This window comes from Aquarana catesbeiana, linkage group LG03, assembly GCF_042186555.1.
Source record: "Aquarana catesbeiana isolate 2022-GZ linkage group LG03, ASM4218655v1, whole genome shotgun sequence".
NCBI lineage: Eukaryota > Metazoa > Chordata > Amphibia > Anura > Ranidae > Aquarana > Aquarana catesbeiana.
Genome location: NC_133326.1, coordinates 54,356,046 through 54,382,659, shown reverse-complemented (window position 1 = coordinate 54,382,659; position 26,614 = coordinate 54,356,046). Strand labels below are relative to the sequence as shown.

Genomic DNA, 26,614 nt, shown 5'->3' with positions numbered 1-26,614 from the left:
TGTCTCAGGTGTTGTAATCGCTGTTTATGTCCCAGCGTCTCAAGCAGGCTGCAAATAGGTAAGGTGGAAAGGGGGATTTCTCATATTTGAATGTTCCCCCCCAGGCTAGAGAGGGGCCACAGGGGTCTAGAAAGTGGTTATACCACCCGGGCTCTGCGGCCTAATGGCCACCATCTCTCAAGATAGCCGTTCAGGCAGATCTTGTTACCAGCCTCCCTCCCTCCCCCCCCCCATCCCCAGCCTTTCTCCGGAAGCATGACAGGAGAGTCGGCAGTGCGGGAAGCGCTCGTTTTTTTCAAAACTCGAGGGGGGGGGGGGCGGTAGAGGAGGGGGCGGGATGTCAGCACAGAGTGCTTAGACTCCCACTCAGGCCAGCTGCAGGCTATTAAAGGCACTCTGTACAGGTGCACTCAGCCTTCTGAGAGACACAGAGCTGACGGTCGCATGTAAGGTGGGACACAGGCATTGTCCTAGGCAGCATTTACTGAAGTAACACCAGACTGAGCATTGGGTAGCAAGGCTTTTAGCCAGACTACATCGCTCAGCAGGCAGTGTTCATTTGTATACCTCACACCTTGTTGCTTTGCACTATGGGTAGAAGAGGTTCAAGCACCCCAGGAACCAGAGACACTAGGGGATCTCGTTCAGGTTCTGAGGGCCCCCTGTCGGCAGCATCCTCCCCCCCTAAAGATGGGCCAGGGACGGCTAGCCAGGGAGAGCCATCGGGGTCAGGGGCTACACCTGCTTCTGGCACTTCAGCCCCTGTATATATTACACAAGAGGTTTTTTCCTCAACCATTAATGGTCTAGAGGAAAGATTAATGGCCGTGATTACGTCTTCACTCAGTGGAAGAAAACGCACTAGGCTTTCCTCTGTTCCCCAAGACCCTCAGACAGAGGAGCTCTGGGATAAAGGAGATGAATCCCTTTCAGAGGATCGGGATGGGATGGATGATTCCTCTTCGGAGGATTCAGGTGGAGAGGGACCCTCTGCGACTTCCCAAGAGGAGAAAGTCTTAGTGCAGATCCTCACTGGATTGGTCCGCTCCACATTTAAGTTGCCCATACCTGAAACTGCTAAAGAATCCTCTTCTGCTTTGGGGTCACTGAAACCTTTCCAAGCAGCACATGCTTTTCCTGTTCATACTTTACTTGAAAAGCTTATTTATTCTGAGTGGGATCACCCAGACAAACGTTTTTTTCCGCCGAGAAAGTTTTCAACACTTTATCCGATGGAAGAAAAGTTTATTAAAATGTGGGGAATACCGGCTATTGATGCCGCCATTTCCTCCGTAAATAATAGCCTGACTTGTCCTGTAGACAATGCTCAGATGCTCAGGGATCCTGTAGATAAAAGGATGGAATCCCTATTGAAGGATGTTTTCTCCTTAGCAGGATCAGTGGCCCAACCTGCAGTAGCAGCGATTGGAGTCTGTCAATACTTAAGAGACCATGTTAAGCAGGTCATCAAAGTATTACCTGAACAGCAGGCCCAGGGGTTTGCTAACCTTCCAGCGGCCTTATGCTTTGTGGTTGACGCCATTAGAGATTCTATCGTGCAAACCTCCCGTCTTTCACTGGGGTTGGTGCATATACGTAGAATCCTATGGTTGAAAAATTGGTCAGCCGAAGCACCATGTAAGAAGCTACTGGCTGGGTTTCCATTTCGTGGTGCAAGGTTCTTTGGAGAGGACTTGGATAACTATATCAAGAGAATCTCTTGTGGGAAAAGCACTCTCTTACCTGTCAAGAAGAAGAGTAAGCGTCCCTCTTTCAAACGGACTCTTTCCCCAGCGCCAGGGGCTTCAGCCTCCAGGCAGTCTCGACGGCCGCCTCCATCGGGGTCCAGAGACAAGAGTCAACCCCAGGGACAAAAGAAGTCCTGGGGAAAGAAGCCTACTAGGCAAAACACTAAGACCTCTGCATGAGGGGGCGCCCCCGCTCACTCGAATGGGGGGAAGACTGCGACAGTTATCAGAGCTCTGGCAGGAGGACTTCCAGGACAGATGGGTAATCTCCACGGTAACCTTAGGGTACAAGCTGGAGTTTCAGGAATTCCCCTCTCCTCGGTTCCTCAGATCAAATGTTCCCAGAGACCCAGAGAAGAAGCAGTCGCTCCTTCTAGCGTTAGAGCGACTTTTTTCGCAGGAGGTCATTATGATAGTTCCCGCAAAGGACCAGGGATTGGGCTTCTATTCCAACCTTTTTACGGTCCAAAAGCCAAATGGGGATGTCAGGCCCATTCTGGACTTAAGGGATCTGAACCGATTCCTAAGGATTCAATCCTTCCGCATGGAATCAATTCGAACAGTAGTTCCCACCCTGCAGGGAGGAGAATTTCTGGCATCAATAGACATCAGAGATGCATATCTGCATGTGCCCATTTTTCCTGCTCATCAGAAGTTTCTGCGCTTCGAGGTAGGAGGGCGCCATTTCCAGTTTGTGGCTCTGCCTTTGGGGATAGCCACTGCACCTCGAGTGTTCACAAAGATCTTGGCTCCTCCTCTGGCCAGATTAAGGGCTCAGGGTATAGCTGTCATAGCATACCTAGACGACCTGCTCTTGATAGACCGGTCGGTAGCCTCTTTGAATGGAAACTTGAGGACCACGGTCAGGTATCTAGAACACCTGGGTTGGATCCTCAACTTAGAAAAGTCTTTCCTAAAACCAGTAAGAAGACTGGAGTATTTAGGTCTGATTATAGATACAAGCCAGGAGAAGATATTTCTACCCCAGGCAAAGATCACTGCTTTGAGAGAGCTGATTCTGACAGTAAGGACCAAGAAGGGTCCCTCAGTCCGCCTTTGTATGAGGCTACTAGGGAAGATGGTGTCTTCATTCGAAGCAGTTCCCTATGCTCAGTTTCACTCAAGAATGCTGCAACACAGTATTCTGTCGACCTGGAACAAAAAGGTTCAGGCATTAGACTTTCCGATGCACCTGTCGCATGCGGTGCGTCAGAGCCTCAATTGGTGGCTCATACCCGAAAACCTGCAGAAGGGGAAATCCTTTCTACCGGTTACCTGGACGGTGGTAACAACAGATGCCAGTCTGTCAGGTTGGGGAGCAGTTCTGGAACAGGCTGCGGTCCAAGGGGTATGGTCCAAGACAGAGAGGACCATACCCATCAACATTCTGGAGATCCGGGCGATACATCTAGCTCTAAAAGCCTGGACTATCAGGCTACAGGGTTGACCGGTCAGGATCCAGTCCGACAATGCCACAGCAGTGGCTTATGTCAATCATCAGGGAGGCACCCGGAGCCGAGCTGCTCAAAAAAAGGTGAACCAGATCTTAGTCTGGGCAGAGATGCATGTGCCATGCATATCGGCAGTTTTCATCCCGGGAATAGAAAATTGGCAGGCGGACTATCTAAGTCGCCAGCAGTTACTTCCAGGGGAATGGTCTCTGCATCCCGACGTCTTTTGGGCCATATGCCAAAGATGGGGGGTTCCAGATGTAGATCTCTTTGCATCCCGATTCAACAAAAAGATAGACAGATTTGTGGCAAGGACAAAAGATCCCCTTGCATGCGGGACGGATGCGTTGGTGATTCCGTGGCATCGGTTCTCACTGATTTACGCATTCCCGCCTATTCTGCTACTACCACGACTCCTTCGCAGGATCAGGCAGGAAAGGAAGTCGGTACTTCTGGTGGCCCCCGCTTGGCCCAGAAGGACTTGGTATGCAGAAATAGTAAGGATGACGGTGGGTTCCCCGTGGACCCTACCGGTACGCCCAGACCTGTTATCTCAAGGTCCAGTGTTCCATCCTGCCTTACAAACGCTAAATTTGACGGTTTGGCTATTGAGACCCACGTTCTGAAGAGTCGTGGGCTCTCAGGTCCTGTCATATCTACCTTGATTAATGCAAGGAAGCCAGCTTCCAGGATGATTTATCATAGAGTCTGGAAGGCTTATATAACCTGGTGTGAATCCAGAGGTTGGCATCCCAGGAAATATGTCATAGGTAGAATCCTTGATTTTCTACAGATGGGATTAGAGATGAAGCTGGCCTTGAGTACCATCAAGGGCCAGGTCTCTGCTTTATCAGTATTATGTCAGCGGCCACTTGCTTCGCATTCTTTGGTCCGAAACTTTATGCAGGGGGTGATGCGTCTTAATCCTCCGGTTAAAGTGCCCCTAAACCCCTGGGACTTGAATTTGGTCCTGGCTGTGTTACAGAAACGGCCTTTTGAACCAATAAGTAAGATTCCTTTGGTCTTGTTGACAAGGAAATTAATTTTTCTGGTGGCCATCTCTTCTGCTAGAAGAGTATCAGAATTAGCAGCCCTTTCCTGTAAGGAGCCTTATTTGATTATACACAAGGATAGAGTGGTACTACGCCCTCATCCTAGTTTTTTACCGAAGGTGGTTTCTGATTTTCATTTAAACCAAGACATTGTTCTACCTTCCTTTTTTCCAGATCCCTGTTCTCCGGAAGAGAGATCTCTACATTCGTTGGATGTAGTAAGAGCAGTTAAGGCCTATCTAGGGGCAACTACTCAGATCCGCAAGACGGATGTTTTGTTTGTGCTGCCAGAGGGTCCCAATAGAGGACAGGCAGCGTCAAAAGCTACCATTTCTAAATGGATTCGACAGTTGATCATTCAAGCTTACGGTTTGAAACAGAAGATTCCTCCGTTTCAGATCAGGGCACATTCCACAAGGGCTATTGGTGCTTCTTGGGCAGTGCATCACCGGGCCTCTATGGCTCAAATCTGCAAGGCCGCAACCTGGTCTTCAGTTCATACATTCACCAGATTCTATCAGGTGGATGTGAGAAGGCATGAGGATATCGCCTTTGGGCGTAGTGTGCTGCAGGCAGCGGTACAGGGTCCTCAGGTCTGATTGCACCCTACTTGGTCGTGGTTCCCCCCCCCTCAGGTAGCATTGCTCTGGGACATCCCATCAGTAATTACTGTGGCTCTGTGTCCCGTGATGTTCGAGAAAGAAAATAGGATTTTTAAAAACAGCTTACCTGTAAAATCCTTTTCTTTCGAAGGACATCACGGGACACAGAGGTCCCGCCCCTCTTCTAATACACTATATTGCTTGGCTACAAAACTGAGGTATCCCTGCAAGGGGGAGGGATTATATAGGGGGTTGAACTTCCTGATAGGGTGTGCCAGTGTCCAATCACCAGTGATACCTATATAACCCATCAGTAATTACTGTGGCTCTGTGTCCCGTGATGTCCTTCGAAAGAAAAGGATTTTACAGGTAAGCTGTTTTTAAAAATCCTATTTTTTTTGTACTGCATATATTTTTTGTATGGAATTCAGCATTAAATGGTCTTTATTTTTGGTGCAAAATAGCATTTCCTATAAGCCTTCAAAGTTGCAAAACATTAAAATTTCCAAAAGTCGCCACCACTATAGGCTAGTGGAACTTTTTATTTATTTTTTTCTTTCTTTTTGCTCCAAACCAAGAAAGTCCAGCTGTTTGCATGGTTGCCATAGACAAAGGCTTCCCATTCTTTGCACTCTCAGTGGTAACCTACTGGATTTTTTGACACATAGGAGCACATTGATGATCATGCTGTTTTCTTACTAGTTGTAAATTCTCTATTATTTATTCCTGTTGTTTTTATTGCACAGTTTATTATGTTGTATGTATGTATGTATGTAAGCTTTCATCAAAATGTGTTTTGGTCTTGAATGCTTTACACCTTGTTATTCATGAACGAGTAGTGATACAACAAATGATAAATATGTATGTAATATTAATGCTCAACTCCAGGATTTTGGGCTTTGAGATATCACTATTTCTCATCCATTATGAGACAAGAATCTGTTTCAGGAAATTACAATAAGATATTGCTAGACATGATAAGGTGCCTGACTCCGGTGTTGGATGTCAACTTGTCTAATCCGACCTGGCGAAAGTAAACATCACTAGTCAGCCTTCCCAGCGTAATATCCTACCCGGCTAGTCATTGCTTGCACTTATAGCGGCAGCCCATCTGGAGAGTCACGGTGTGCCCATCTTCCTTCTGTATTTGTCCTTTTCAGATTATTAAAGATTTCTACCTGCTAGGAAGAGGGGAATTATTCCAGGCATTCATAGACATAGCCCAGAACATGCTGAAAACGCCACCAACTGCGGTGACAGAACATGGTGAGTGCCTTTTTATATGAGGCCATTATTTCGGCAGATAGGCTGCAAATTTTTATATGTGACAACCGGCCTCTTTTTTTCCTCTCAGATGTTAACGTGGCATTCCAGTTATCAGCACATAAAGTGCTACTAGATGATGACAACCTTCTGCCTCTGCTCCATTTAACCATTGACTATCATGGAAAAGAACATAAAGGTATGTGGCTCTATATATTTATATTCTAAAATAGACTTATGCTGTCTCTCTTACTTTTATCAGTCAGATGTTGTCTCAGCCGCTATTTAAGCCCGGACATGGCACACCTTTTTATCATTTCATAGTCTTGTACCCTCTGCATGTTAAAAATGGTGACTGATTTTAGCTTGGAAATGTCTTAAGATACCTTTTTTTTTTTCCTCAGTAAAACACTTCTTCCTGTGCTGGCATAGCTGATAACCAGCCATACCTACACTTGTATTGCAAAGAAGGGGAGGGGGCAATTTATATATATATATATATATAATATATTATATATTATACTATTCAATTACCGTACTTTTCAATTGCAGTGCAAGCTGGGATATCCGGTAAGGAAGCCATACACTGCTATTTCATTTGTCTAACTAGAAATCTACTGTATATGGATTCATATGAGCCAACTCTGTCCCTCTTACAATTAATTCAACTGCGTATGCGTTAATAGATCTGATTTGGCAGCAGACTTACACAGGCTGTTCACAGCATAGCAGTAAAGCACTGTAGAAAACATGGCGTTAAACAACCTTTTATCGTGCTGCCTGCTGGGTGCAAGTGATAAATATAGAATAGGCCTGCAGAAGCCATTTTTGTTTAAAGTAAACTTTATTTTTTACCCTAGTACATGATAAGTTATACAAATATTAATATATTCAATTTAAAAAAATGTCCACTCAGTACTAAAATGTCAGTGTTAGCTGGAGTTTGAAGTATTTCCCAGGAGGGCTCATTTCATGCAAGCAGTTGTTAAGTTAAATTTAAGTGCTGCTTTGTGTTTTATTATTTATGGAGTAGAGAAATTAGGAGCAGCAATGACATATTCTAGGGGACAATAGGGACAAGTGTTCCAGTCTCAAGTCATAGCTGATGTAATTTATTTTTCTGCAGCCACTGGTTGCAGAAAAATAAATTGCACGATTTTCCAATTTCCACCCCCCCCCCTGCATCAACACATCACACCCACAGCACTATTGTGTTCTTCTGGCGGGGAGCTTTCCCTGCTGGCAAAACACAATGATTACTGCTAGCAGCTATAACCGCCGGCAGTGATCGCATGCAAAAAAATCTGACAAGCTGCTTGTACTGAAGTCCATCGGTGGATCGACTTCAGTACAACCAGCCTGCCCCTGCTGAACCGCCTGAGATTTAATCACTCTATGGCCAGCTTAAGAGAAAATATCTCCTTGCTTTGGAGAGTCTCCTCTCACTTTCTGTTGTGTTTATAGGAAAGGAATTCAATGTTCATCTATCCAATGGGATACAAATTGCTAACAAAAAAAAAAAAAAAACTTGCATGGGTTTTAAACCTTCCCTGCACTAGTGCTTTAGATACATTTCCAACTCCCATTACTCAGTGAATTCCTTCCAGTGGTATTAAGTGTTGGGGCGGAGCTTATTTTTTAAGCAGGGGTCAGAGCAGAAGATGTCAATCTATAGGAAAGTGACAGGTGATATATAAATTACCTTTCTGTAGAATGAAAACTAGAGCTGTGGTAACCGCATTCATAAAGAATATCTAAAACCCAAGCCTTTTTTCTTTTTTTTTAATTTCAGATTGAGTAGGTGAGAGTTAAAGGATAAGTTCACCTTTACAAACATGTTGAATCCATATTCAGGGGGTAACATGTTAGTGCTGCAGCTGTACCCGTGCCCCAACGCAAACCAGGCCCCCCCCCCCCAGAGGTCCCCACTGTGACAGCACACTGGGGATCTTCTCCCCGTGTCTGCTGCCACAATACAAAAAAGATGTGGCTGCATGGGGCTCCACCCACTCAGCCGCATCACTCATTCACAGTATTCTGTGAATGGGAAGCTACAGCTTCCTGACAGCCTTTGCAGCTGTCGGATTGTAATTCTCAGAGAACTACCATGGCGCTGTTGAGCGCTGTGGTGGTTCATTGAAAGTTCCTGTCGTGTAACTGCTCTTATGAGGTACGAGCAAACAGCTTACACAGAATCTGCAAGAGCCTTGCATTGCACCCATCCATTAGGAGTGGATTATTGGTATACAGCCAAGACAGCTGATTGGAGGAAAGGCACATACCCCCTCTCCGCATAAACAAAGGAAGGAAGTAATGTGCAGAGCTCTGCTGTGACAAGTCAAGCCAGGACACAAATTTCAGGCTACTTTTATCTCCTGTGTTGGAGCACAGGACTTAGTGCTTTGGAGAGAGATAAGAAAACACTAAAGATATGTGTCAAGCTCAAATTTCATGAATCAGGTTTACATTACTTTAACTTCTCCCACACACAATCAAGACAATTACAGAGAGTGAGTTTCCTTAACACGCAATCATACACCAATAAAAACCTGACAGTGGTTCTAACCTCTTACCACTCTCTTCAAATCTAAAAAAAATATATATTTTTTTTCATAAATTGAGGAACTCGGGAACTCTTAAAGTGGTTGTAAACCCTTACAGACCACTTTTAATCTAGGCTTACCTGTAGGTGCAAGAAATATCTCCTAAACCTACACAGTTTAGGAGATATTTGCAAAAGACAGGCACCAATGTCTACGGCGCATGTGAACTGAGCGTGCCATTTGTAACGGCGATCACGCCGTTAGTGGCGGCTCCCGCGCCCATCGCTGTGATTGGCCGGAGCCACGATACCCAGAAGGAAGATAGACGCTTCATGGAAGAGGGGACAGCGGTGACATTGCCGGCTCCTGTGTCAGGTAAGTGACACATAATGGGCTACTGTGCGATGCATAGTAGCCCATTATGCTTTACCTTTGCAGGGAAACAAAAGAAGAAGTAAAACCCATCAAGGTTTACTTCCTCTTTAAACCTTTGGATTATACTTCTGGACACTGGCAAACAAAAACTATAGGCCAGCTCAGGATAAATCCTCCTATTACCAGAATTTGGCTTGGTGTCCTAGGAGGATGGATGACTTTTCTTTGGCTCTGCTAACTAACCTATTATTCTGCTGACACTTTTTTTTCCCAATCAAGACTCTTTGCTATACCACTGCTGGAGGTTTCCCCCCTAATAAGGGCTCCAGAACTGCTTGCCTACTGCTGGTACCCTGCAGCCTGGAGTCATGCATGTCCTCGGATATAAAGTCTACTCCGACCTGGGAATTCTCTTTGGCTCTTTCGGCTGAAGTTTTTACCATGGTTATGCAATAATTTATGAGCCATAAAATGCTTTTCTTGAAGTCCAATAGGGACACATGTCCCTCCTATGTGTTTATGATCGTGCTCTCTATATTGTTTTGCTAGAAAAGTCAGGCATGGGCTAGCCTACTGTTTTTTTGTTTTGCCAGTGTCTAATCTTCCTGTAGGTGGCAGTATTACCCAAAGGTTAATATCTTCCCGTGTCCCCGTATGGACTCCAAGCAAAGGATTTGGCATTTGAGTACAAAAATGTATTATTATTTTTGCTTATTATTTTCTAATTACATTCACGTCAATATTTTCTGTATCTGTCTGTAGATATGTCCCAACCACGAGATGCTGCATCACGGGACACCTCTCCAAGGGAGGCCCCCACCTCAGGCTGGGCTGCACTTGGACTGTTCTATAAGGTGCAGTGGCCTCTTCACATTCTCTTCACTCCGGCTATATTAGAAAAGTGAGTCTTTCCCATGATGTGATCTTTTGGAATGATCATCTAGTAGCTTATAATCATTGAGTTCTGTAATGCCGTACACTTTTGCTGACTGATTGCTATAAATTGCTGGTACTATAGAAACCACTTGCATTTCATCAGTAATCAGAACGATGGCAGGTTACTGTATAACTTTTTCATGCCAGGGCTTTAAAATTAACTGTTTATTTCTTTTATATGTAACTTTCTATTTCTGCTTCAACTTTGAAGGGTTCAGGAGTCAAAGCTTGTATACAGGACCGGTTCATGATTTTCTACCTACATTGTATTTTAGACATATTTGTGATAAAGTCTATTATGTGATAAAGTGTTATTAAACCCAAAACCTTGATTGTAATATATTACAGCTTACCAATCATTAGATGTGGTGACTGTATCATTTTTTCTTTTTTTTCTTTTGGCTTTTCCCCTCTGTTTTCACCTGGTGGTCTGGCCAGTAACACACCTCCTGTATTAGTGTGAGAGAATTCTGGAGGAATGAGCACATGAGACACAGCAAGCAGCAGCATTGTCAGTCGGATGAGGAGCACTAACGAATTGAAGCCAAATTCCAGCTCACCCTTTAAAATCAGTTACAGCAAATCGTTTTTTTCCTTTTCGGATAAAGGTTTTGCACAAGAAAATAAAATCTGATGATTGTAAGCACCCCTGCCAGCGTTTAGTGGCTTGTCTCATCCATGTAAACTGATAATGATTTGCTGGAGAGCTTGAGCATGTGAAAAACAACAGGCTTACTGGCCAGATCCCCAGATCAAACTAGAAGAAAGCAAGCCTAAAAAAGAAAACTAATGCAGCCATCACATCAAAGAATTGCTAAGCTACAATATAATGTTTGCTTTTGTGTTTAATACTGCTTTAAAAAGTCTGTATAGGTAACATAATTATACAAAGGATCTTAAAGAACATCAATCTGTTAGCGGCAGTATGGGGCAATTGGTGTGGATTTTAGCACTCGCAATGTTAACATTTTAGGCTTCATTCTTATGAGCACTGAGGCAGTGGCTGGAGCCACAGATGCTGCATGCAGCCAGCCCATGTAAGTCTATGGTGATGCAGCAGCTGCAATAACGCAGCCGCTCATGCTAATTTGACAGGCACGCACATGAGCAGCCCCAAACGCAGACCGTGTGTGTTCAGGACATTTTATTTGCACGCCTGCCAGATTTTTATGAACAACTGTGTCTGTGAAGCTGCTTCATCATCATAGATGCTTACAGTGAGGGAGAAAGTATTTGATCCCTCGCTGATTTTGTATGTTTGCCCACTGACAGAGAAATGATCGGTCTATAACTTTAATGGTAGCTTTATATTAACAGTGAGAGACAGAATAACAACAAAAAGATCCAGAAAAATACATTTCAAAAAAGTTATAAATTGATTTGCATTTTAATGAGTGAAATAAGTATTTGATCCCTTCGCAAAAAATAACTTAGTACTCGGTGGTAAAACCCTTGTTGGCAATCACAGAGGTCAGACATTTCCTGGATTTTGTCCCACTCCTCTTTGCAGATCCTCTCTAATGCTGGCCATACACTATACAAAAAATCGGCCGAAAAACGGTCATTTGGCCAGTATGTTCGTTTTTCGGCCAGTTAATGGGCACAAAGTCGGTAATCGTTGGGACATTTTTGAGCCAAAAAAACGAAGGACAAGTTTGGAAATTTTCTGCCGAACAAACGATAAATTGAAAGGTTATTGTGTTTCCCGTCCAAACTGTTTGCACTAGGTATATAAAAAAAAAAAACAAACAAAAAATGGATTAATTTATGTCCACTGAACGATTTATCGTTCATTACATGATGGCACTATCGTTTGCTCTCACGGCTGAATGCTCGTTTTTCGAAAATGGGTTCGGCCGATTTTTCGAATAGTGTATGGTCAGCATAAGTCATTAAGGTTTCGAAGCTGAAGTTTAATAACTCGAACCTTCAGCTCCCTCCACATATTTTCTATGGGATTAAAGAGGAACTGCAGTCTGCTCACATAATTTGTAATAAAAACATCTTTGCCGTTTTGAAGCTTTTCTCCAACTGCTTTGCATATTATTTTATATATACTGTGATTCTGTACTTGCCAAATATGCTGCAGAAATCTCCCTCCACCAGGTCTGGCTGTATCCATTTTAACTGTGGGCAGCTGAAACTGCTGCCTGTTCACTTCCTGGATTTACACAGAGGCACACCTCCAACTCTGCAGCTCTCATTTGCCCTCTTATGACTCATCCCCCTCCCTTCCTGGCAAACTCTCACGAGAGAGAGGTTTGCATGATGTCATCAGCCTAGGCCAGACAAGAAACAGGAAGTGGGCTGTATAAGGTATTTACTGTCCGGGAAAAAAAAATGTTTTACTATTCAAAGTTAAAACAACAAGGTGTCAGAAACCATGAAATCAGACCGAGACAGAAGTACAGTTAAATCATACTTGTTTAATAATAAAAGTAAAAAGAACAAACTTAATCAATACATAGCCAAAGTTCAGTACCCGGAACGGCTAGTCAGCCAAGCCAGAAGTCGGGGATCAATGTAGTGGAACAGCAAGCAGGATCTGGAGGCAGAAGGGATGTCAGCAAGCAAGTCTTTAAACAGGAAGGCAGGCAATAGGCTCTGTGATGTTGACCAAGGCGAAGGCAGAGATCCACTGGGCTGAATGGCTTAAGTGGGCAGGACTGACGAGCAGGAAATCATCAACAGCTGGGTAACTGTGGAGAGATAGGAGTTGGCAATTAGCCGACTGCAGAGCCACCAGCTCTGAGAAGGAAGGGCTGAGCCCAGCCCTGACACAAGGGCAGAAGATTTAATAGATGGAGAGTTGAAAAAATGCTAGGCCACTCCAGGACCTTAATGTGCTTCTTCTTAAACGACTTCGTTGTTGCCTTGGCCACGTGTTTTGGGTCATTGTCATGCTGGAATGGAATACCCGCCCACGACCCATTTTCAATGCCCTGGCTGAAAGAAGGAGGTTCCCACCCAAGATTTGACGATACATGGTCGGTCCATCATCCCTTTGATGTGGTGAAGTTGTCCTGTCCCCTTAGCAGAAAAACACCCCCAAAGCATAATGTTTCCACCTCCATGATTGTTGGGGTGGGGATGGTGTTCTTGGGGTCATAGGTAGCATTCCTCCTCCTCCAAACACAGCGAATTGAGTTGATGCCAAAGAGCTCAATTTTGGTCTCATTTGACCACAACACTTTCACCCAGTTCTCCTCTGAATCATTCAGATGTTCATTAGCAAACTTCAGACGGGCCTGTACATTTGCTTTCCTGAGCAGGGGGACCTTGTGGGCGCTGCAGGATTTCAGTCCTTCGCAGCGTAGTGTGTTACCAATTGTTTTCTTGGTGACTATGGTCACAGCTGCCTTGAGATCATTGATGAGATTCTCCTGTGTAGTTCTGGGCTGATTCCTCCCCGTTCTCATGATCATTGTAACTCCACGAGGTGAGATCTTGCATGGAGCCCCAGACCGTGGGAGATTGACAGTTATTTTGTGTTTCTTCCATTTGCGAATAATCGCACCAACTGTTGTCACTCTCTTGGCTCTTGGTCTTGTAGCCCATTCCAGCCTTGTGTAGGTCTACAATCTTGTCCCTGACATCCTTGGACAGCTCTTTGGTCTTGGCCATGGTGGAGAGATTGGAATCTGATTGATTGCTTCTGTGGACAGGTGACTTTTATACAGGTGACAAGCTGAGATAAGGAGCACTCCTTTAAGAGAGCACTCCTAATCTCAGCTCGTTACCTGTATAGAAGACACCTGGTAGCCAGAAATCTTGCTGATTGATAGGGGATGAAATACTTATTTCACTTATTTAAAATGCAAATCAATTTATCTTTTTTGAAATGCGTTTTTCTGGTTGTTATTGTTGTTATTCTGTCTCTCACTGTTAAAATAAACCTACCATTAAAATTATAGCCTGATCATTTCTTTTTCAGTGGGCCAAAGTACAAAATCAGCAGGGGGTCAAATACTTTTTTCCCCTCACTGTATGCAGTGGCTGCATGCAGCACCTAGTGGCTCCAGTGCCATAAACAAACACCCATTTGCAGTGTGTGGGCCTCAGTGCCCGTGTGGATGAGGCTTAACATTTACTTTATAAATACATGACTGTATCTACATTTGTGTTATAGAATTATGAATACAGTTGCCTAAAAAAAAACATTCTGATATTGTATTTAAATGTTTTGCTGTCTGTTTAAATATACAGCATTAAAATCACAACTTTCCCTGGGATCATGCAGTGATTTCTTTGTAAAATATTCAATGCATGACAGCACTCCCTACATAAAACTGTCAGGTTTAAGGCCCCAAAAAAACTGTCTTGCTTTAAAGTGTCTTTACTACTGTAATGCCCCGTACACATGATCGGACATTCCAACAACAAAATCCTGGATTTATTTCCGACAGATGTTGGCTCAAACTTGTCTTGCATACACACGGTCGCACAAATGTTGTCGGAAATTTCGAACGTCAAGAACGCGGTGACGTACAACACGTACGACAAGCCGAGAAAAATGAAGTTCAATAGCCAGTGCGGCTCTTCTGCTTGATTCCGAGCATGCGTGGAATTTTGTGCATCGGAATTGTGTACACACGATCGGAATTTCCGACAACGGATTTTGTTGTCAGAAAATTTGAGAACCAGCTTTCAAATTTTTGTTGGCGGAAATTCCGACAGCAAATGTCTGATGGCGCCTACACACGGTCGGAATTTCCGACAACAAGCTCACATCGAACATTTGTTGTCGGAAATTCCAACCGTGTGTACGCGGCATAACCGTTTTATATCTGCACATTAAAACAATGAAGAGAATCACAACGTGACACATAAATCCTAGAATTACAGCAGCTCAGTAAAATGTCAGAAGGCTAAATTGTTAGATTATTCTAGCTCTCTCGCTTCTAAACTGAAAAGTAAATACAACATTCTGAAGTACACTTAACCTTTGCAGGGAATTAGATATAAATCCGCATGATTTATAATGTACATGTTATCCATATGTAGGTACAACAGGGTTTTCAAATACTTGCTGAGTGTCCGCCGGGTACAGTCAGAACTGCAGCACTGCTGGGCTCTTCAGATGCAGAGAAAACATTTAGAATCTAATGAAACAGATGCCATCAAATGGCGGCTGAGGAATCACATGGCCTTTCTGGTTGACAATCTTCAGTACTACCTGCAGGTGAGAAATACTGTATCGCTAGTTTAAACTTATGCTGTTGATGACTGGCAGTGAGTGGAGTCAAAGAAATATTACTGTTGCATATTAATAAATGAACACTTACTGTAGAACTCATGTGTCAAACACAAGGCCCGCGGGCCAAATGTGGCCCTCCAGGCCATTTCATGCGGCCCTCCTGCAGCTCTGCCCCCAGCTTCTTCACAGCAGCAGCACAAGTTAAGGGGGTGCACTGTAATGTAAGGGAGGGTAGGGGGACTCTTGACTTCTGATGGTGGGGGGCCTTGACATCTGATGTAAGGGATGTAAAGGGGGGTTAGGTGCTCTAGACATCTGCCTATTATTATTATTGTTGTTATTGTTGTTTTTATGAGAATAATATAATTCTATGCCAGTTGAAGAGGGACGCACACCGCTGGTATCATCCACAAGAAACTTTATTGAAGACTTCTCAGACAAAACACCATGACAGAACCATGTTCTGTCTGAGCAGTCTCGTATAAAGTTTCTTGTGGATGATACCAGCAGTGTGCGGCCCATCACCATCTCTGTTTCATTGTGGTGATAGAAAAACATATAGTGGAGGAAGGAGGAGAGAGGAGGATTAACGGTACTTTAATTTTTAAGTGAAGGTCTGCTTTAACTTTGCCAAAGATAACAAGACCTTTCCCTTTCCTTTTAGGTTGATGTTCTAGAATCACAGTTCTCTCAACTGTTACAACAGATAAACTCCACACGGGATTTTGAGAGTATTCGTCTGGCCCATGACCACTTTCTCAGCAACCTCCTGGCCCAATCCTTTATTTTATTAAAACCAGTAAGTGCAAAATGTCAGTATCCCTGTGGAGTCATTCATTGCATTTATTCTTCAGTGTATTCAGAGGAGTAACATTCATTTTTCAGGTTTTCCATTGCCTGAATGAAATCTTAGAATTGTGTCACAGCTTCTGCTCTCTGGTCAGCCAGAACCTGGGGCCCCTAGATGAACGTGGGGCAGGCCAGTTGGATGTCCTTGTAAAAGTAAGTTGATTTTTCTAGTGAATTGGTAAATAATTCTGTGTGTGACAAAACACTGTGTTTTTTAAGGATTTAGTGGACAATGCTATGTATGACATGACCTTCCTGTGTATTGTAGGGATTTAGTTGCCAGTCTTCTCTACTTTTCAAAATACTCTCCAGCGTCCGAAACCATCAGATTAATCCTGACCTAGCTCAGCTGCTTCTGCGACTAGACTACAACAAATACTATACACAGGCTGGAGGCACATTGGGAAGGTAAGGCCAGACAAGCTTATAGTCATTTCATATTATTTGCTGCTTATGATATCGTCTAGAACCAATTACTCTTGCACAAGAAATTAAAGTCATGATAAAGGCTTTTTTTTTTCTTTTTTTAACAAACGTGTTATACTTACCTGTTCTGTAATGGTTTTGCACAGAGCAACCCCGATCCTCTTCTTCTTGGGTCCCTCGCCGGTGCTCTTGGCCCCTCCCTCTTGTCGAGTGCCCTCAAAACAAGCAGCTTGCAATGGGGGCACCCAAGCAGGCTCGTTCCCGAGCCACAGCTCTGCGTGTCCATTTACACAGCCGCGACTCAGCCCCGCCCCTTTCTTTTTTTCTTTGACTCACTGGCTGTGATTGACAGCAGTGCGAGTCTCCGGAGAGTCCAGGCTCTCGTGCTGGTTCGAGATGATGCTCAGGTATTAGGAGGTGCTGAGGGGGCTGCTGCACACATAGAGTGCATGAAGGTAAAAAAAACCTTGTGCCTTTAGAACCACTTACATTTTTCAGTGTGGCATTATTTGGACTGCTTATGGAAGTGTAGCAGGAGTTTTAGAAGGTGGAGTCAGGATAAGAATCACTGCTAGCATGCAGAAAGGTACCATGGGATATGTAGTCCTTGGAAAATAAAAGTAAACAGCAGAGGAGAAGCTGCAAAGCATGCAGGGAATCCAGGATGTTGTGGAAAGAGAAGGCCAGCAGACAGGCAGAACTCACAACCTCAAAGGAGATTTTTAAAATAAGATTTTACTGGATTGTCAAAAATCACTATGGTTTGTATTGCTATTACAGTGGTGTTTGGTATTTTAAGAAGTTTGTAATCATTTTGCATTATTTGCTGCTTCTGAGATCTTCTAGAACTGACCTCTTTTGCACAAGAATTACATTTTTCATTGTGGCTTTGAATGGAATGCTTTGTGGAAATGCAGAGCATGCTTTAGGGCTCATGTCTGCGGGGGTTCATGTCCAATGTAAATAGTCTGAATTATACAGTGCCTTGAAAAAGTATTTATACCCCTTGAAATTTTCCACATTTTGTCATGTTACAACCAGAAACGTAAATGTATTTTATTGGGAATTTATGTGATAGACCAACACAAAGTGGCACATAATTGTGAAGTGGAAGGAAAATGATAAATGATTTTCAAATTTATTTACAAATAAATATGTGAAAAGTGTGGCGTGCATTTGTAGTCAGCCCCATTCACTCTGATACCCCTAACTAAAATCTAGTGGAACCAATTGCCATCAGAAGTCACATAGTTACATACTTACATAGTAGGTGAGGTTGAAAAAAGACACAAGTCCATCAAGTCCAACCTATGTGTGTGATTATGTGTCAGTATTACATTATATATCCCTGTATGTTGCGGTCATTCAGGTGATTATCTAATAGTTTCTTGAAGCTATCAATGCTCCCCGCTGAGACCACCGCCTGTGGAAGGGAATTCCACATCCTTGCCGCTCTTACAGTAAAGAACCCTCTACGTAATTTAAGGTTAAACCCCTTTTCTTCTAATTGTAATGAGTGGCCACGTGTCTTGTTAAACTCTCTTCTGCGAAAAAGTTTTATCCCTATTGTGGGGTCACCAGTACAGTATTTGTAAATTGAAATCATATCCCCTCTCAAGCGTCTCTTCTCCAGAGAGAATAAGTTCAACGCTCGCAACCTTTCCTCATAACTAAGATCCTCCAGACCCTTTATTAGCTTTGTTGCCCTTCTTTGTACTCGCTCCATTTCCAGTACATCCCTCCTGAGGACTGGTGCCCAGAACTGGACAGCATACTCCAGGTGCGGCCGGACCAGAGTCTTGTAGAGCGGGAGAATTATCGTTTTATCTCTGGAGTTGATCCCCCTTTTAATGCATGCCAATATTCTGTTTGCTTTATTAGCAGCAGCTTTGGCATTGCCTGCCATTGCTGAGCCTATCAATTACTAGGACCCCCAGGTCCTTTTCCATCCTAGATTCCCCCAGAGGTTCTCCCCCTAGTGTATAGATTGCATTCATATTTTTGCCACCCAAATGCATTATTTTACATTTTTCTACATTGAAACTCATTTGCCATGTAGTCGCCCAACCCTAATTAGTAAATAGAGTCCACCTGTGTGTAATTTAATCTCAGTATAAATACAGCTGTTCCGTGAAGCCCTCAGGAGGTTTATTAGAGAACCTTAGTGAACAAACAACATCATGAAAATCAAGGAACACAACAAACAGGTCAGGGATAATTTTGTGGAGACGTTTAAAGCAGCGTTAGCTTATAAAAAATATCCCAAGCTTTGAACATCTCACGGAGCACTGTTCAATCCATCATCCGAAAATGGAAAGAATATGGCACAACTGCAAACCTACCAAGACATGACCGTCCACCTAAACTGACAGGGCGGGCAAGGAGAGCATTAATCAGAGAAGCAGCCAAGAGGCCCATGGTAACTCTGGAGGAGCTGCAGAGATCCACAGCTCAGGTGGGAGAATCTGTCCACAGGGCAACTATTAGCCGTGCATTCCACAAATCTGGCATTTATGGAAGAGTGGCAAGAAGAAAGCCATTGTTGAAAGAAAGCCATAAGAAGTCCTGTTTGCAGTTTGTGAGAAGCCATGTGGGGGACACAGCAAACATGTGGAAGAAGGTGCTTTGGTCAGATGAGACCAAAATTTAACTTTTTGGCCTAAAAGTGTGTGTGTGTAGAATTGCAATGGGGTATGAATACTTTTTCAAGGCACTGTATATATGTTCATAAAGGGGATCCCCACCAAGTTTTTTTCTTGGTGTGTTTATATGTGGCAATGCAGGGATTTTGGAGTGTTTTGCTCTCGTATATTTGATATTGACTATTGCTTCTGTAGAGATAGATTCTAGTGTGAAACGCAGCTTAACAGTATACTGATACTATAGTCCTCTGGTGACCTCTAGTGGAAGACTGGTAGACGGAATATAGTATATATGTTCTAGCATGTAATGCTTCACTTCTCTTCCGTTCTTGTGTAACTCTCTTTTGCTTGTGACTTCTTGAGGGTTCTATACTTTACAATGGCGTATATGTATTAGAATATATATCTATCTTTATATATATATATATATATATATATATATAGATAGATAGATAGATAGATAGATAGATATATCTATATCTATCAGAGCATTTTTTTACATTTCTGCTAAAAACAAAACACTAACTCACTTTTTTTTCACATTCATTAAGGGACACAATAAATACTGCCGTCCTGCAGGATGATTACACTGGCAAACAAAAACCTGTAGGCCAGCCCAGGATAACCCCATCCTCTAACCCAACATGCCTGTTTTTTGCTAGTCCGGGAGGATCCTAGGAGGATGGACATGTTTTCTGAGCTCTGCTGAGAAAAGTCTAACTAGTTTTTTGCTAGCCTTTCTTTTTTTTTTTCATTGATTTCTTCTTTAATTTTAAACCCAAAAACAAAAATGTATTACATAAAAAAAAAAAAAAATGTTGTAACAGTTTTGTTCAGCTTTGTTAGTCAAGTCCCTCTAAATCTGATAGGGCATCCAACACTAACCTCTCTCCAGACTAACAGAGTTGCTGTCAGTGTTGTTGCTTCACCAGATCACCAGATGGAAATAAAAGCCTAAATACCACAAACTAATGCCACCTGTAAGGATTGGTAAACTGAAATATATGAATTGTTTTATTTTTGAGTTTAATACCGCTTTTAGTTCAGTCAAGATTCCTCGCTACATTGCTGCTTGTGCTGGTCTATGTGGCAGCTATCTGGATTGGCTTTTCCTCAGTCTTGCAGGACATTGCAGGGCTACCCTGGAATGCGACCTTTGGACACTGGCTACCTCTTGTGGTGCTTTCCAGACATTGAGTTCTGATTATAGTTCTAGGTCCAGAGCCATGGCATTGCCTCAGTGATTGACTTGTCTCTGAAAACTCTCTTTTTTGAGTAGGCTGATCAGACTGAGAGCTGAGGCCTAACTTGCTAATTGCAATGCTGGGTGTCTTTCAAATGCTGAGGGACTGAATGCTAACATCATCCCCTGAGTGCAGAGTTGCATGTACATTCTCTTTCCTGCCAATCGGTGCAGAGGAAGCATTGTCCCACTGCTGCTCATACTTTGCATAAGAGCACAAGGAGCTGGGCTGCTCACTCTGTTGTTCATTTTTGGGGGGGTTCCTCTTGGTCCAAAAATCTTCATATCTGTGACTGCTTTCTTTTTGCCAGAACTGGTGCTTTCTTATCCATTGTAGGACTCCACTCTGGTCAGGTCTTCTGCCTCTGACTTCACTGGGTGCCATCTAGTTACTCCTTGTATTTTCCATCAAAGGAGAAAGAGAATCCTTCATGCGTTTGGGTGGATGTAGGCTGTTTCTTGGTGTGAATGGTGCCACGGGTGTCATGCTGCTTATCCCTTGAAAGCCAATTCTTCCCAACTGATAGCCTCTGAATATGGAAGAGAGGTTCCGAGGTGCATCTCAGATCCTTGGAAATTAAGGACAGAAAAGGGTCCGGTGTCTCCTTGGGCTTTCTGCAGGCAAAACAAATCAGTCTTTGGCTGTGGGTATCCTCCATTGGGAGCTTGGGATGCCTTAAGGACTCCATCGGAACTGTCCACCTGGGGGTTAGGTTCCTTTCCTTCAGTGATCTGCAGATTTGTGAAGGACCTTTTGGATTAATTCAGGTGGATATTCTTCACTGTCTCCACGGCTCCATGGATGAATAGTTGGTTTTAGGGAGACTGGAACATTCTTACTTATGTGATTTGTGAAGTCAAGGATAAGCAGGATTATTTTGCAGTGGGACTGCCTAGGAATGTTTCTTGCATATTTTTTTTTTTTCTTGCATATTTTTTTTTTAATTTTGGCTTATCGGCTGGACCTAGCAACTGTTTTCACACCCCTCACAGGTTGTGGTTTCTAGTATATTTCAAGGCTCTCCCTGGTGAGGTGATAATAGTCTGTTGTAACGATCTCTGGAAGTACAGTGTTTTGGTTGCCTTGCCTCAGGTGAGTGGATGCTTAGGGCCTTACGGCTGCTCTTGCCCTTGTTAAGCCTGTGTTTTACTGTTTATGACATTTTGTAAAAAAGTGACAATTGTGTATATGTAATAAAAAAAAAATAGTATTTTATGTAAAATTTTGTGCCTCAAAAGGTCTGCCTGTGTTTTACTTCACTTTTTTAGGAGTTTATTATTGCTCCACCCCTTGGTGGGTTAAAGGATAAGTTCACATTTTCGGGAAGAATTTCACTTTTCAGAATAAATAAGTGTTTTCTGGCCCAGTCATCCCAGTCGCTTACCAATTCACATAATATTTAGAATCTTGTCAGTCTTGTATCTTTGAATGGATTTTCAGATTCCATCACTTCCTGTAGCTTGTATCAGCATTCACTTCCTGTTAGGTCATCTCCCAGAAACCTTCACTTCCTTGTTGCATCACAGAAGAGGGTGTGATCACCACTCTGGACCACACCTCCCTCATTAGAATATCGCCTTCCACCTACTTCGTATACAGTTGTACAATTTCCTTTAGATCTCCCATCAGCTATGTTGTACAAGGCCTGTCTGATTTGGTTCCAATTTATTGGATTGTTCAGGTGTGTCCTTAGTTCAGATAAATCTAAAGGAAATTGTACAGAGATTGTACAATCGGTTTGCATAGTTTATGGCCATCTTTATACAAGTACATAGGAGGGAGTGAATGGGGACACTCAGTTGTCAGGCCTCGTTCAAATCTCCATGTAGCGAAAACTCACATTCGGCATGCATTTGTTTTGGAGCATTTTGCACTTGTCAAATGTTGGGCAGCCCATTTACTTGAATGGGCTGCCCTACACGCAACAATCGCCCTAGAGAAGCTCCAGAACAATTTTTGGAGTGGCGCATTGTGAGTTTACGCAGTTTTCGGTGCGTTTGCATCACTTGGGGAGCTATTAACATGTAACGACAACACAAACACAATGTAAATTTGTAGACTTGTGCACAACGGAAAATTTCGTTTTGTTTAGTTTTCGTTCTGTTAAATTCATTATGTTAATTCGTTTTCGGATAATTCGTTTTTTCTGTAGTGTATCGATACACAGTCATGGCCGAAATTGTTGGCACCCCAGAAATTTTTCCAGAAAATCAAGTATTTCTCACAGAAATGTATTGCAGTAACACATGTTTTGCTATACACATGTTTATTCCCTTTGTGTGTATTGGAACAAAACAAAAAAGGAGGAAAAAAAGCAAATTGGACAAAATGTCACACAAAATTCCAAAAATGGGCTGGTCAAAATTCTTGGCACCCTTTCAAAATTGTGGATAAATAAGATTGTTTCAAGCACGTGATGCTTCTTTAACCACTTCCCTACCTGCGTATGTACATACGACGTCCACATATGGGATCTCCCATCCTGGGTGGACGTCATATGACGGCCTCGGGTTCCCGGCCGCCTAGGGGGCGCGCGCGCGCCCGCCGCGTTGCTTGTGTCCTGGTGCGTGTGCCCGGCGGCCGCGATGTCCGCCGGGCACCCGTGATTGCCCGTTAACCGGGCCGGACCGTGGATCTCTGTGTGTAAACACAGATCCACGTCCTGTCAGCTCAGAGGAGAGCGATCTGTGTTCCCAGAACGGAGGAACACTGATCGGTCTCCTCCCCTTGAGCGTCCCCTCCCCCTACAGTTAGAAGCATTCCCTAGGAAACACATTTAACCCCTTGTGTCCCCCTAGTGGTTAACCCCTTCACTGCCTGTCACATTTACACAGTAATCAATGCAATTTTATAGCATTGATCGCTGTATAAATGTGAATGGTCCCAAAAATGTGTCAAAAGTGTCCGATGTGTCCGCCATAATGTCGCAGTCACGAAAAAAAATTGCGATCGCCACTATTACTAGTAAAAAAAAAAAAAAATTTTTTTTTAAAAAATGCCATAAATCTATCTCGTATTTTGTAGACGCTATAACTGTTGTGCAAACCAATCAATATACGCTTATTGCGATTTTTTTTTTTTACCAAAAATATGTAGAAGAATACGTATCGGCCGAAACTGAGGAAAAAATGTGTTTTTTTGTTTTTTTTAAATTGGGATATTTATTATAGCAAAAAGTAAAAAATATTGTGTTTTTTTTCAAAATTGTCGCTCTTCTTTTGTTTATAGCGCAAAAAATAAAAACCACAGAGGTGATCAAATACCACCAAAAGAAAGCTCTATTTGTGGGGGGAAAAAAGGACGTCAATTTTGTTTGGGTACAACGTCGCACGACCGCGCAATTGTCGTTTAAAGTGCGACAGCGCTGAAAACTAAAAATTGGTCTGGGAAGGAAGGGGGTGAAAATGCCCGGTATTCAACCGGTTAAACTCCCCTGGGGCAAGTAACAGGTGTGGGCAAAATAAAAATCACACCTGAAAGCAGCTAAAAAGGAGAGAAGTTCACTTAGTCTTTGCATTGTGTATCTGTGTGCCACACTAAGCATGGACAACAGGAAGAGGAGAAGAGAACTGTCTGAGGACTTGAGAACCAAAATTGTAGAAAAATATCAGCAATCCTAAGGTTACAAGTCCATCTCCAGAGATCTAGATTTGCCTTTATCCACAGTGCGCAACATTATTAAGAAGTTTGCAACCCATGGCACTGTAGCTAATCTCTCTGGGTGTGAACGGAAGAGAAAAATTGATGAAAGGTTGCAACGCAGAATAGTCCGGATGGTGGATAAGCAGCCCCAAACAAGTTCCAAAGAAATTCAAGCTGTCCTGCAGGCTCAGGGAGAATCAGTGTCAGCGCGAACGATCCGTCGACATTTAAATGAAATGAAACGCTATGGCAGGAGACCCAGGAGGACCCCACTGCTGACACAGAGACATAAAAAAGCAAGACTACAAATTGCCAAAATGTACTTGAGTAAGCCAAAATCCTTCTTGGAAAACGTCTTGTTGACAGATGAGACCAAGATAGAGCTTTTTGGAGAAAGCACATCATTCTAAGGGTTTACCGAAAACTGAATGAGACCTACAAAGAAAAGAACACAGTACCTACAGTGAAATATGGTGGAGATTCAATGATGTTTTGGAGTTGTTTTGCTGCCTCTGGCACTGGGTGCCTTGAATGTGTGCAAGGCATCATGAAATCTGAGGATTACCAAAGGATTTTGGGTCGCACTGTAGAGTCCAGTGTCAAAAAGCTGGGTTTGAGTCCGAGATCTTGGGTCTTCCAGCAGGACAATGACCCCAAACATACGTCAAAAAGCACCCAGAAATGGATGGCAACAAAGCGCTAGAGAGTTCTAAAGTGGCCAGCAATGAGTCCAGATCTAAATCCCATTAAACACCTGTGGAGAGATCTTAAAATTGCTGTTGGGAAAAAGCGCCCTTCCAATAAGAGAGACCTGGAGCAGTTTGCAAATGAAGAGTGGTCCAAAAGTCTGGGTGAGAGATGTAAGAAGCTTATTAATGGTTATAGGAAGCGACTGATTTCAGTTATTTTTTCCAAAGGGTGTGCAACCAAATATTAAGTTAAGGGTGCCAAGAGTTTTGACCAGCCCATTTTTGGAGTCTTGTGTGACATGTCCAATTTGCTTTTTTTCCCTTCCTTTTTTTGTTTTGTTCCAATACACACAAAGGGAACAAACATGTCTATAGCAAAACATGTGTTACTGCAATACTTTTCTGTGAGAAATACTTGATTTTTTGGAAAAATTTCTGGGGTGCCAACAGTTTCGGCCATGACTGTATTCGTTATAACGAATTAATTCATTTTCGGATAATTCAATATTTATGTATGTATATATATTCGTGATAACGATTTGTAGTTCAGAAAGTCGTTTTTTTATTGAATCTATTAACACACACAATGACAATATCTCTTCTCCTCTGCTCAAATACAATACAACACCCTTCAACACCGTTCTCAGGAATGCACTTTGCCAGTAATCCAACCTCAGCTGATTGGACTGTAAGATTTACTCCGAGTTGACCTTTTGTTTCATTAGACCTTTAACGAATCATGTCGAATTCATTTGTTATTTTCGCTATATTTCTTTCGTATTAGTTGAAATTCATTATTTTTTTTCGGATGCGTCTGAAAGATGCAAAATTCTGCCGTCTACAAATTTGCAGCATTTCTGAAACACATGGCAAAGCACTAATTTTTTGTGTGGTTGGAAACACACAGATGTGAATGGAGCCTCATTGTTCTTGTGTAAACAAAGTAAGTGTAAGTGCATGTTTTTTGGCTCGATTTTCCAGTGACACATATAGAGCGGCTATGATTTCAATGGGCTGTGCTACACCTGGCAAAGTAGGTCCTGGGACATTTTTGCGCGTTTTTTACTGCATTTGTCACCTGTGTTTTTTTTTTATTTGGCAAAATGTGTGTTTGCTCCTGTGTTTGGTTTGCAATTAACAATTAATGACACTGAAAGCACTAGGTAATTTTAGGTGTATAAATTCTTTGACTGCAGCAACTGTAATATTTTCTGTATTTACACAGCAACTCCCACCTGTCATTTTGACAGCTGGAACTTGTTGGCAAATGCGAGGGTGGGTAAGGGAGCTAAAAAAGGACAGGGCTTACTACTTCCGTCCTATGTAGTTTGTTTTTTCGGTTTCCATAACAGGTTAAAGCCAGCAATTTTTTATAAGGCTGTCTTACATTTATACTCACAACTGTTGGTATAGAATATTGCTTACACACTGTTAGTTTAGGAATAAGTATCCCTTACTAAATGCTGTCATTTTTCTGTTTACAGTTTTGGATTGTGAATAACATCACCATAAGAAGTCGTCCGTTACAAAAGTAATAGCTCTACATGGATCCTAATTCTCCATGACATCTTTGACTTTCTAGTATGAGCGGGGGATTAGAAGCAGAACAACATGCATTATCATATAAATTTGTGTATTAAATGCTTTATTTCTACTATAGCTGTGGTTACTTTTGGTCTCTGAACTGACTTCTTCTGTGCTGTAGTATAATGTGTTATTTCATTGCTTCTCAAACTGGTGCAGCTTTCTTGGTTTTATAAATGGTATTAACACCTCTCTGATGCAGTTTGAAACATAGAAGACATGACCGGTTAGTGGGCTCTTATCAAGTTGGGAATCACCATGGCAGAGCTCGACAAGCAGCAGGTTACTGTGGTGATTGAAAAAGCCTCCTGGCACCTGGGTTACACTACAGCAGGGGTCTTGTCTGGATTCGGTCCCCCCATTTGACCTCC

General features: G+C 42.8%; 1 protein-coding gene across 1 annotated transcript in view; it reads left to right on the top strand.

The window, feature by feature from the left end:
- The window catches only part of TUBGCP4 (tubulin gamma complex component 4), a 60,543-nt gene extending 34,227 nt beyond the window's left edge, over positions 1–26,316 (top strand). The window contains exons 11-18 of the mRNA XM_073618556.1: positions 6,014–6,119; positions 6,208–6,315; positions 9,797–9,935; positions 14,975–15,152; positions 15,832–15,966; positions 16,053–16,169; positions 16,285–16,424; positions 26,144–26,316. Coding sequence (XP_073474657.1) covers positions 6,014–6,119; positions 6,208–6,315; positions 9,797–9,935; positions 14,975–15,152; positions 15,832–15,966; positions 16,053–16,169; positions 16,285–16,424; positions 26,144–26,156 — 936 coding nt within the window. The 3' untranslated portion in view covers positions 26,157–26,316. The remainder of the gene's footprint in view (positions 1–6,013; positions 6,120–6,207; positions 6,316–9,796; positions 9,936–14,974; positions 15,153–15,831; positions 15,967–16,052; positions 16,170–16,284; positions 16,425–26,143) is intronic.
- Positions 26,317–26,614: the final 298 nt, after the last annotated feature.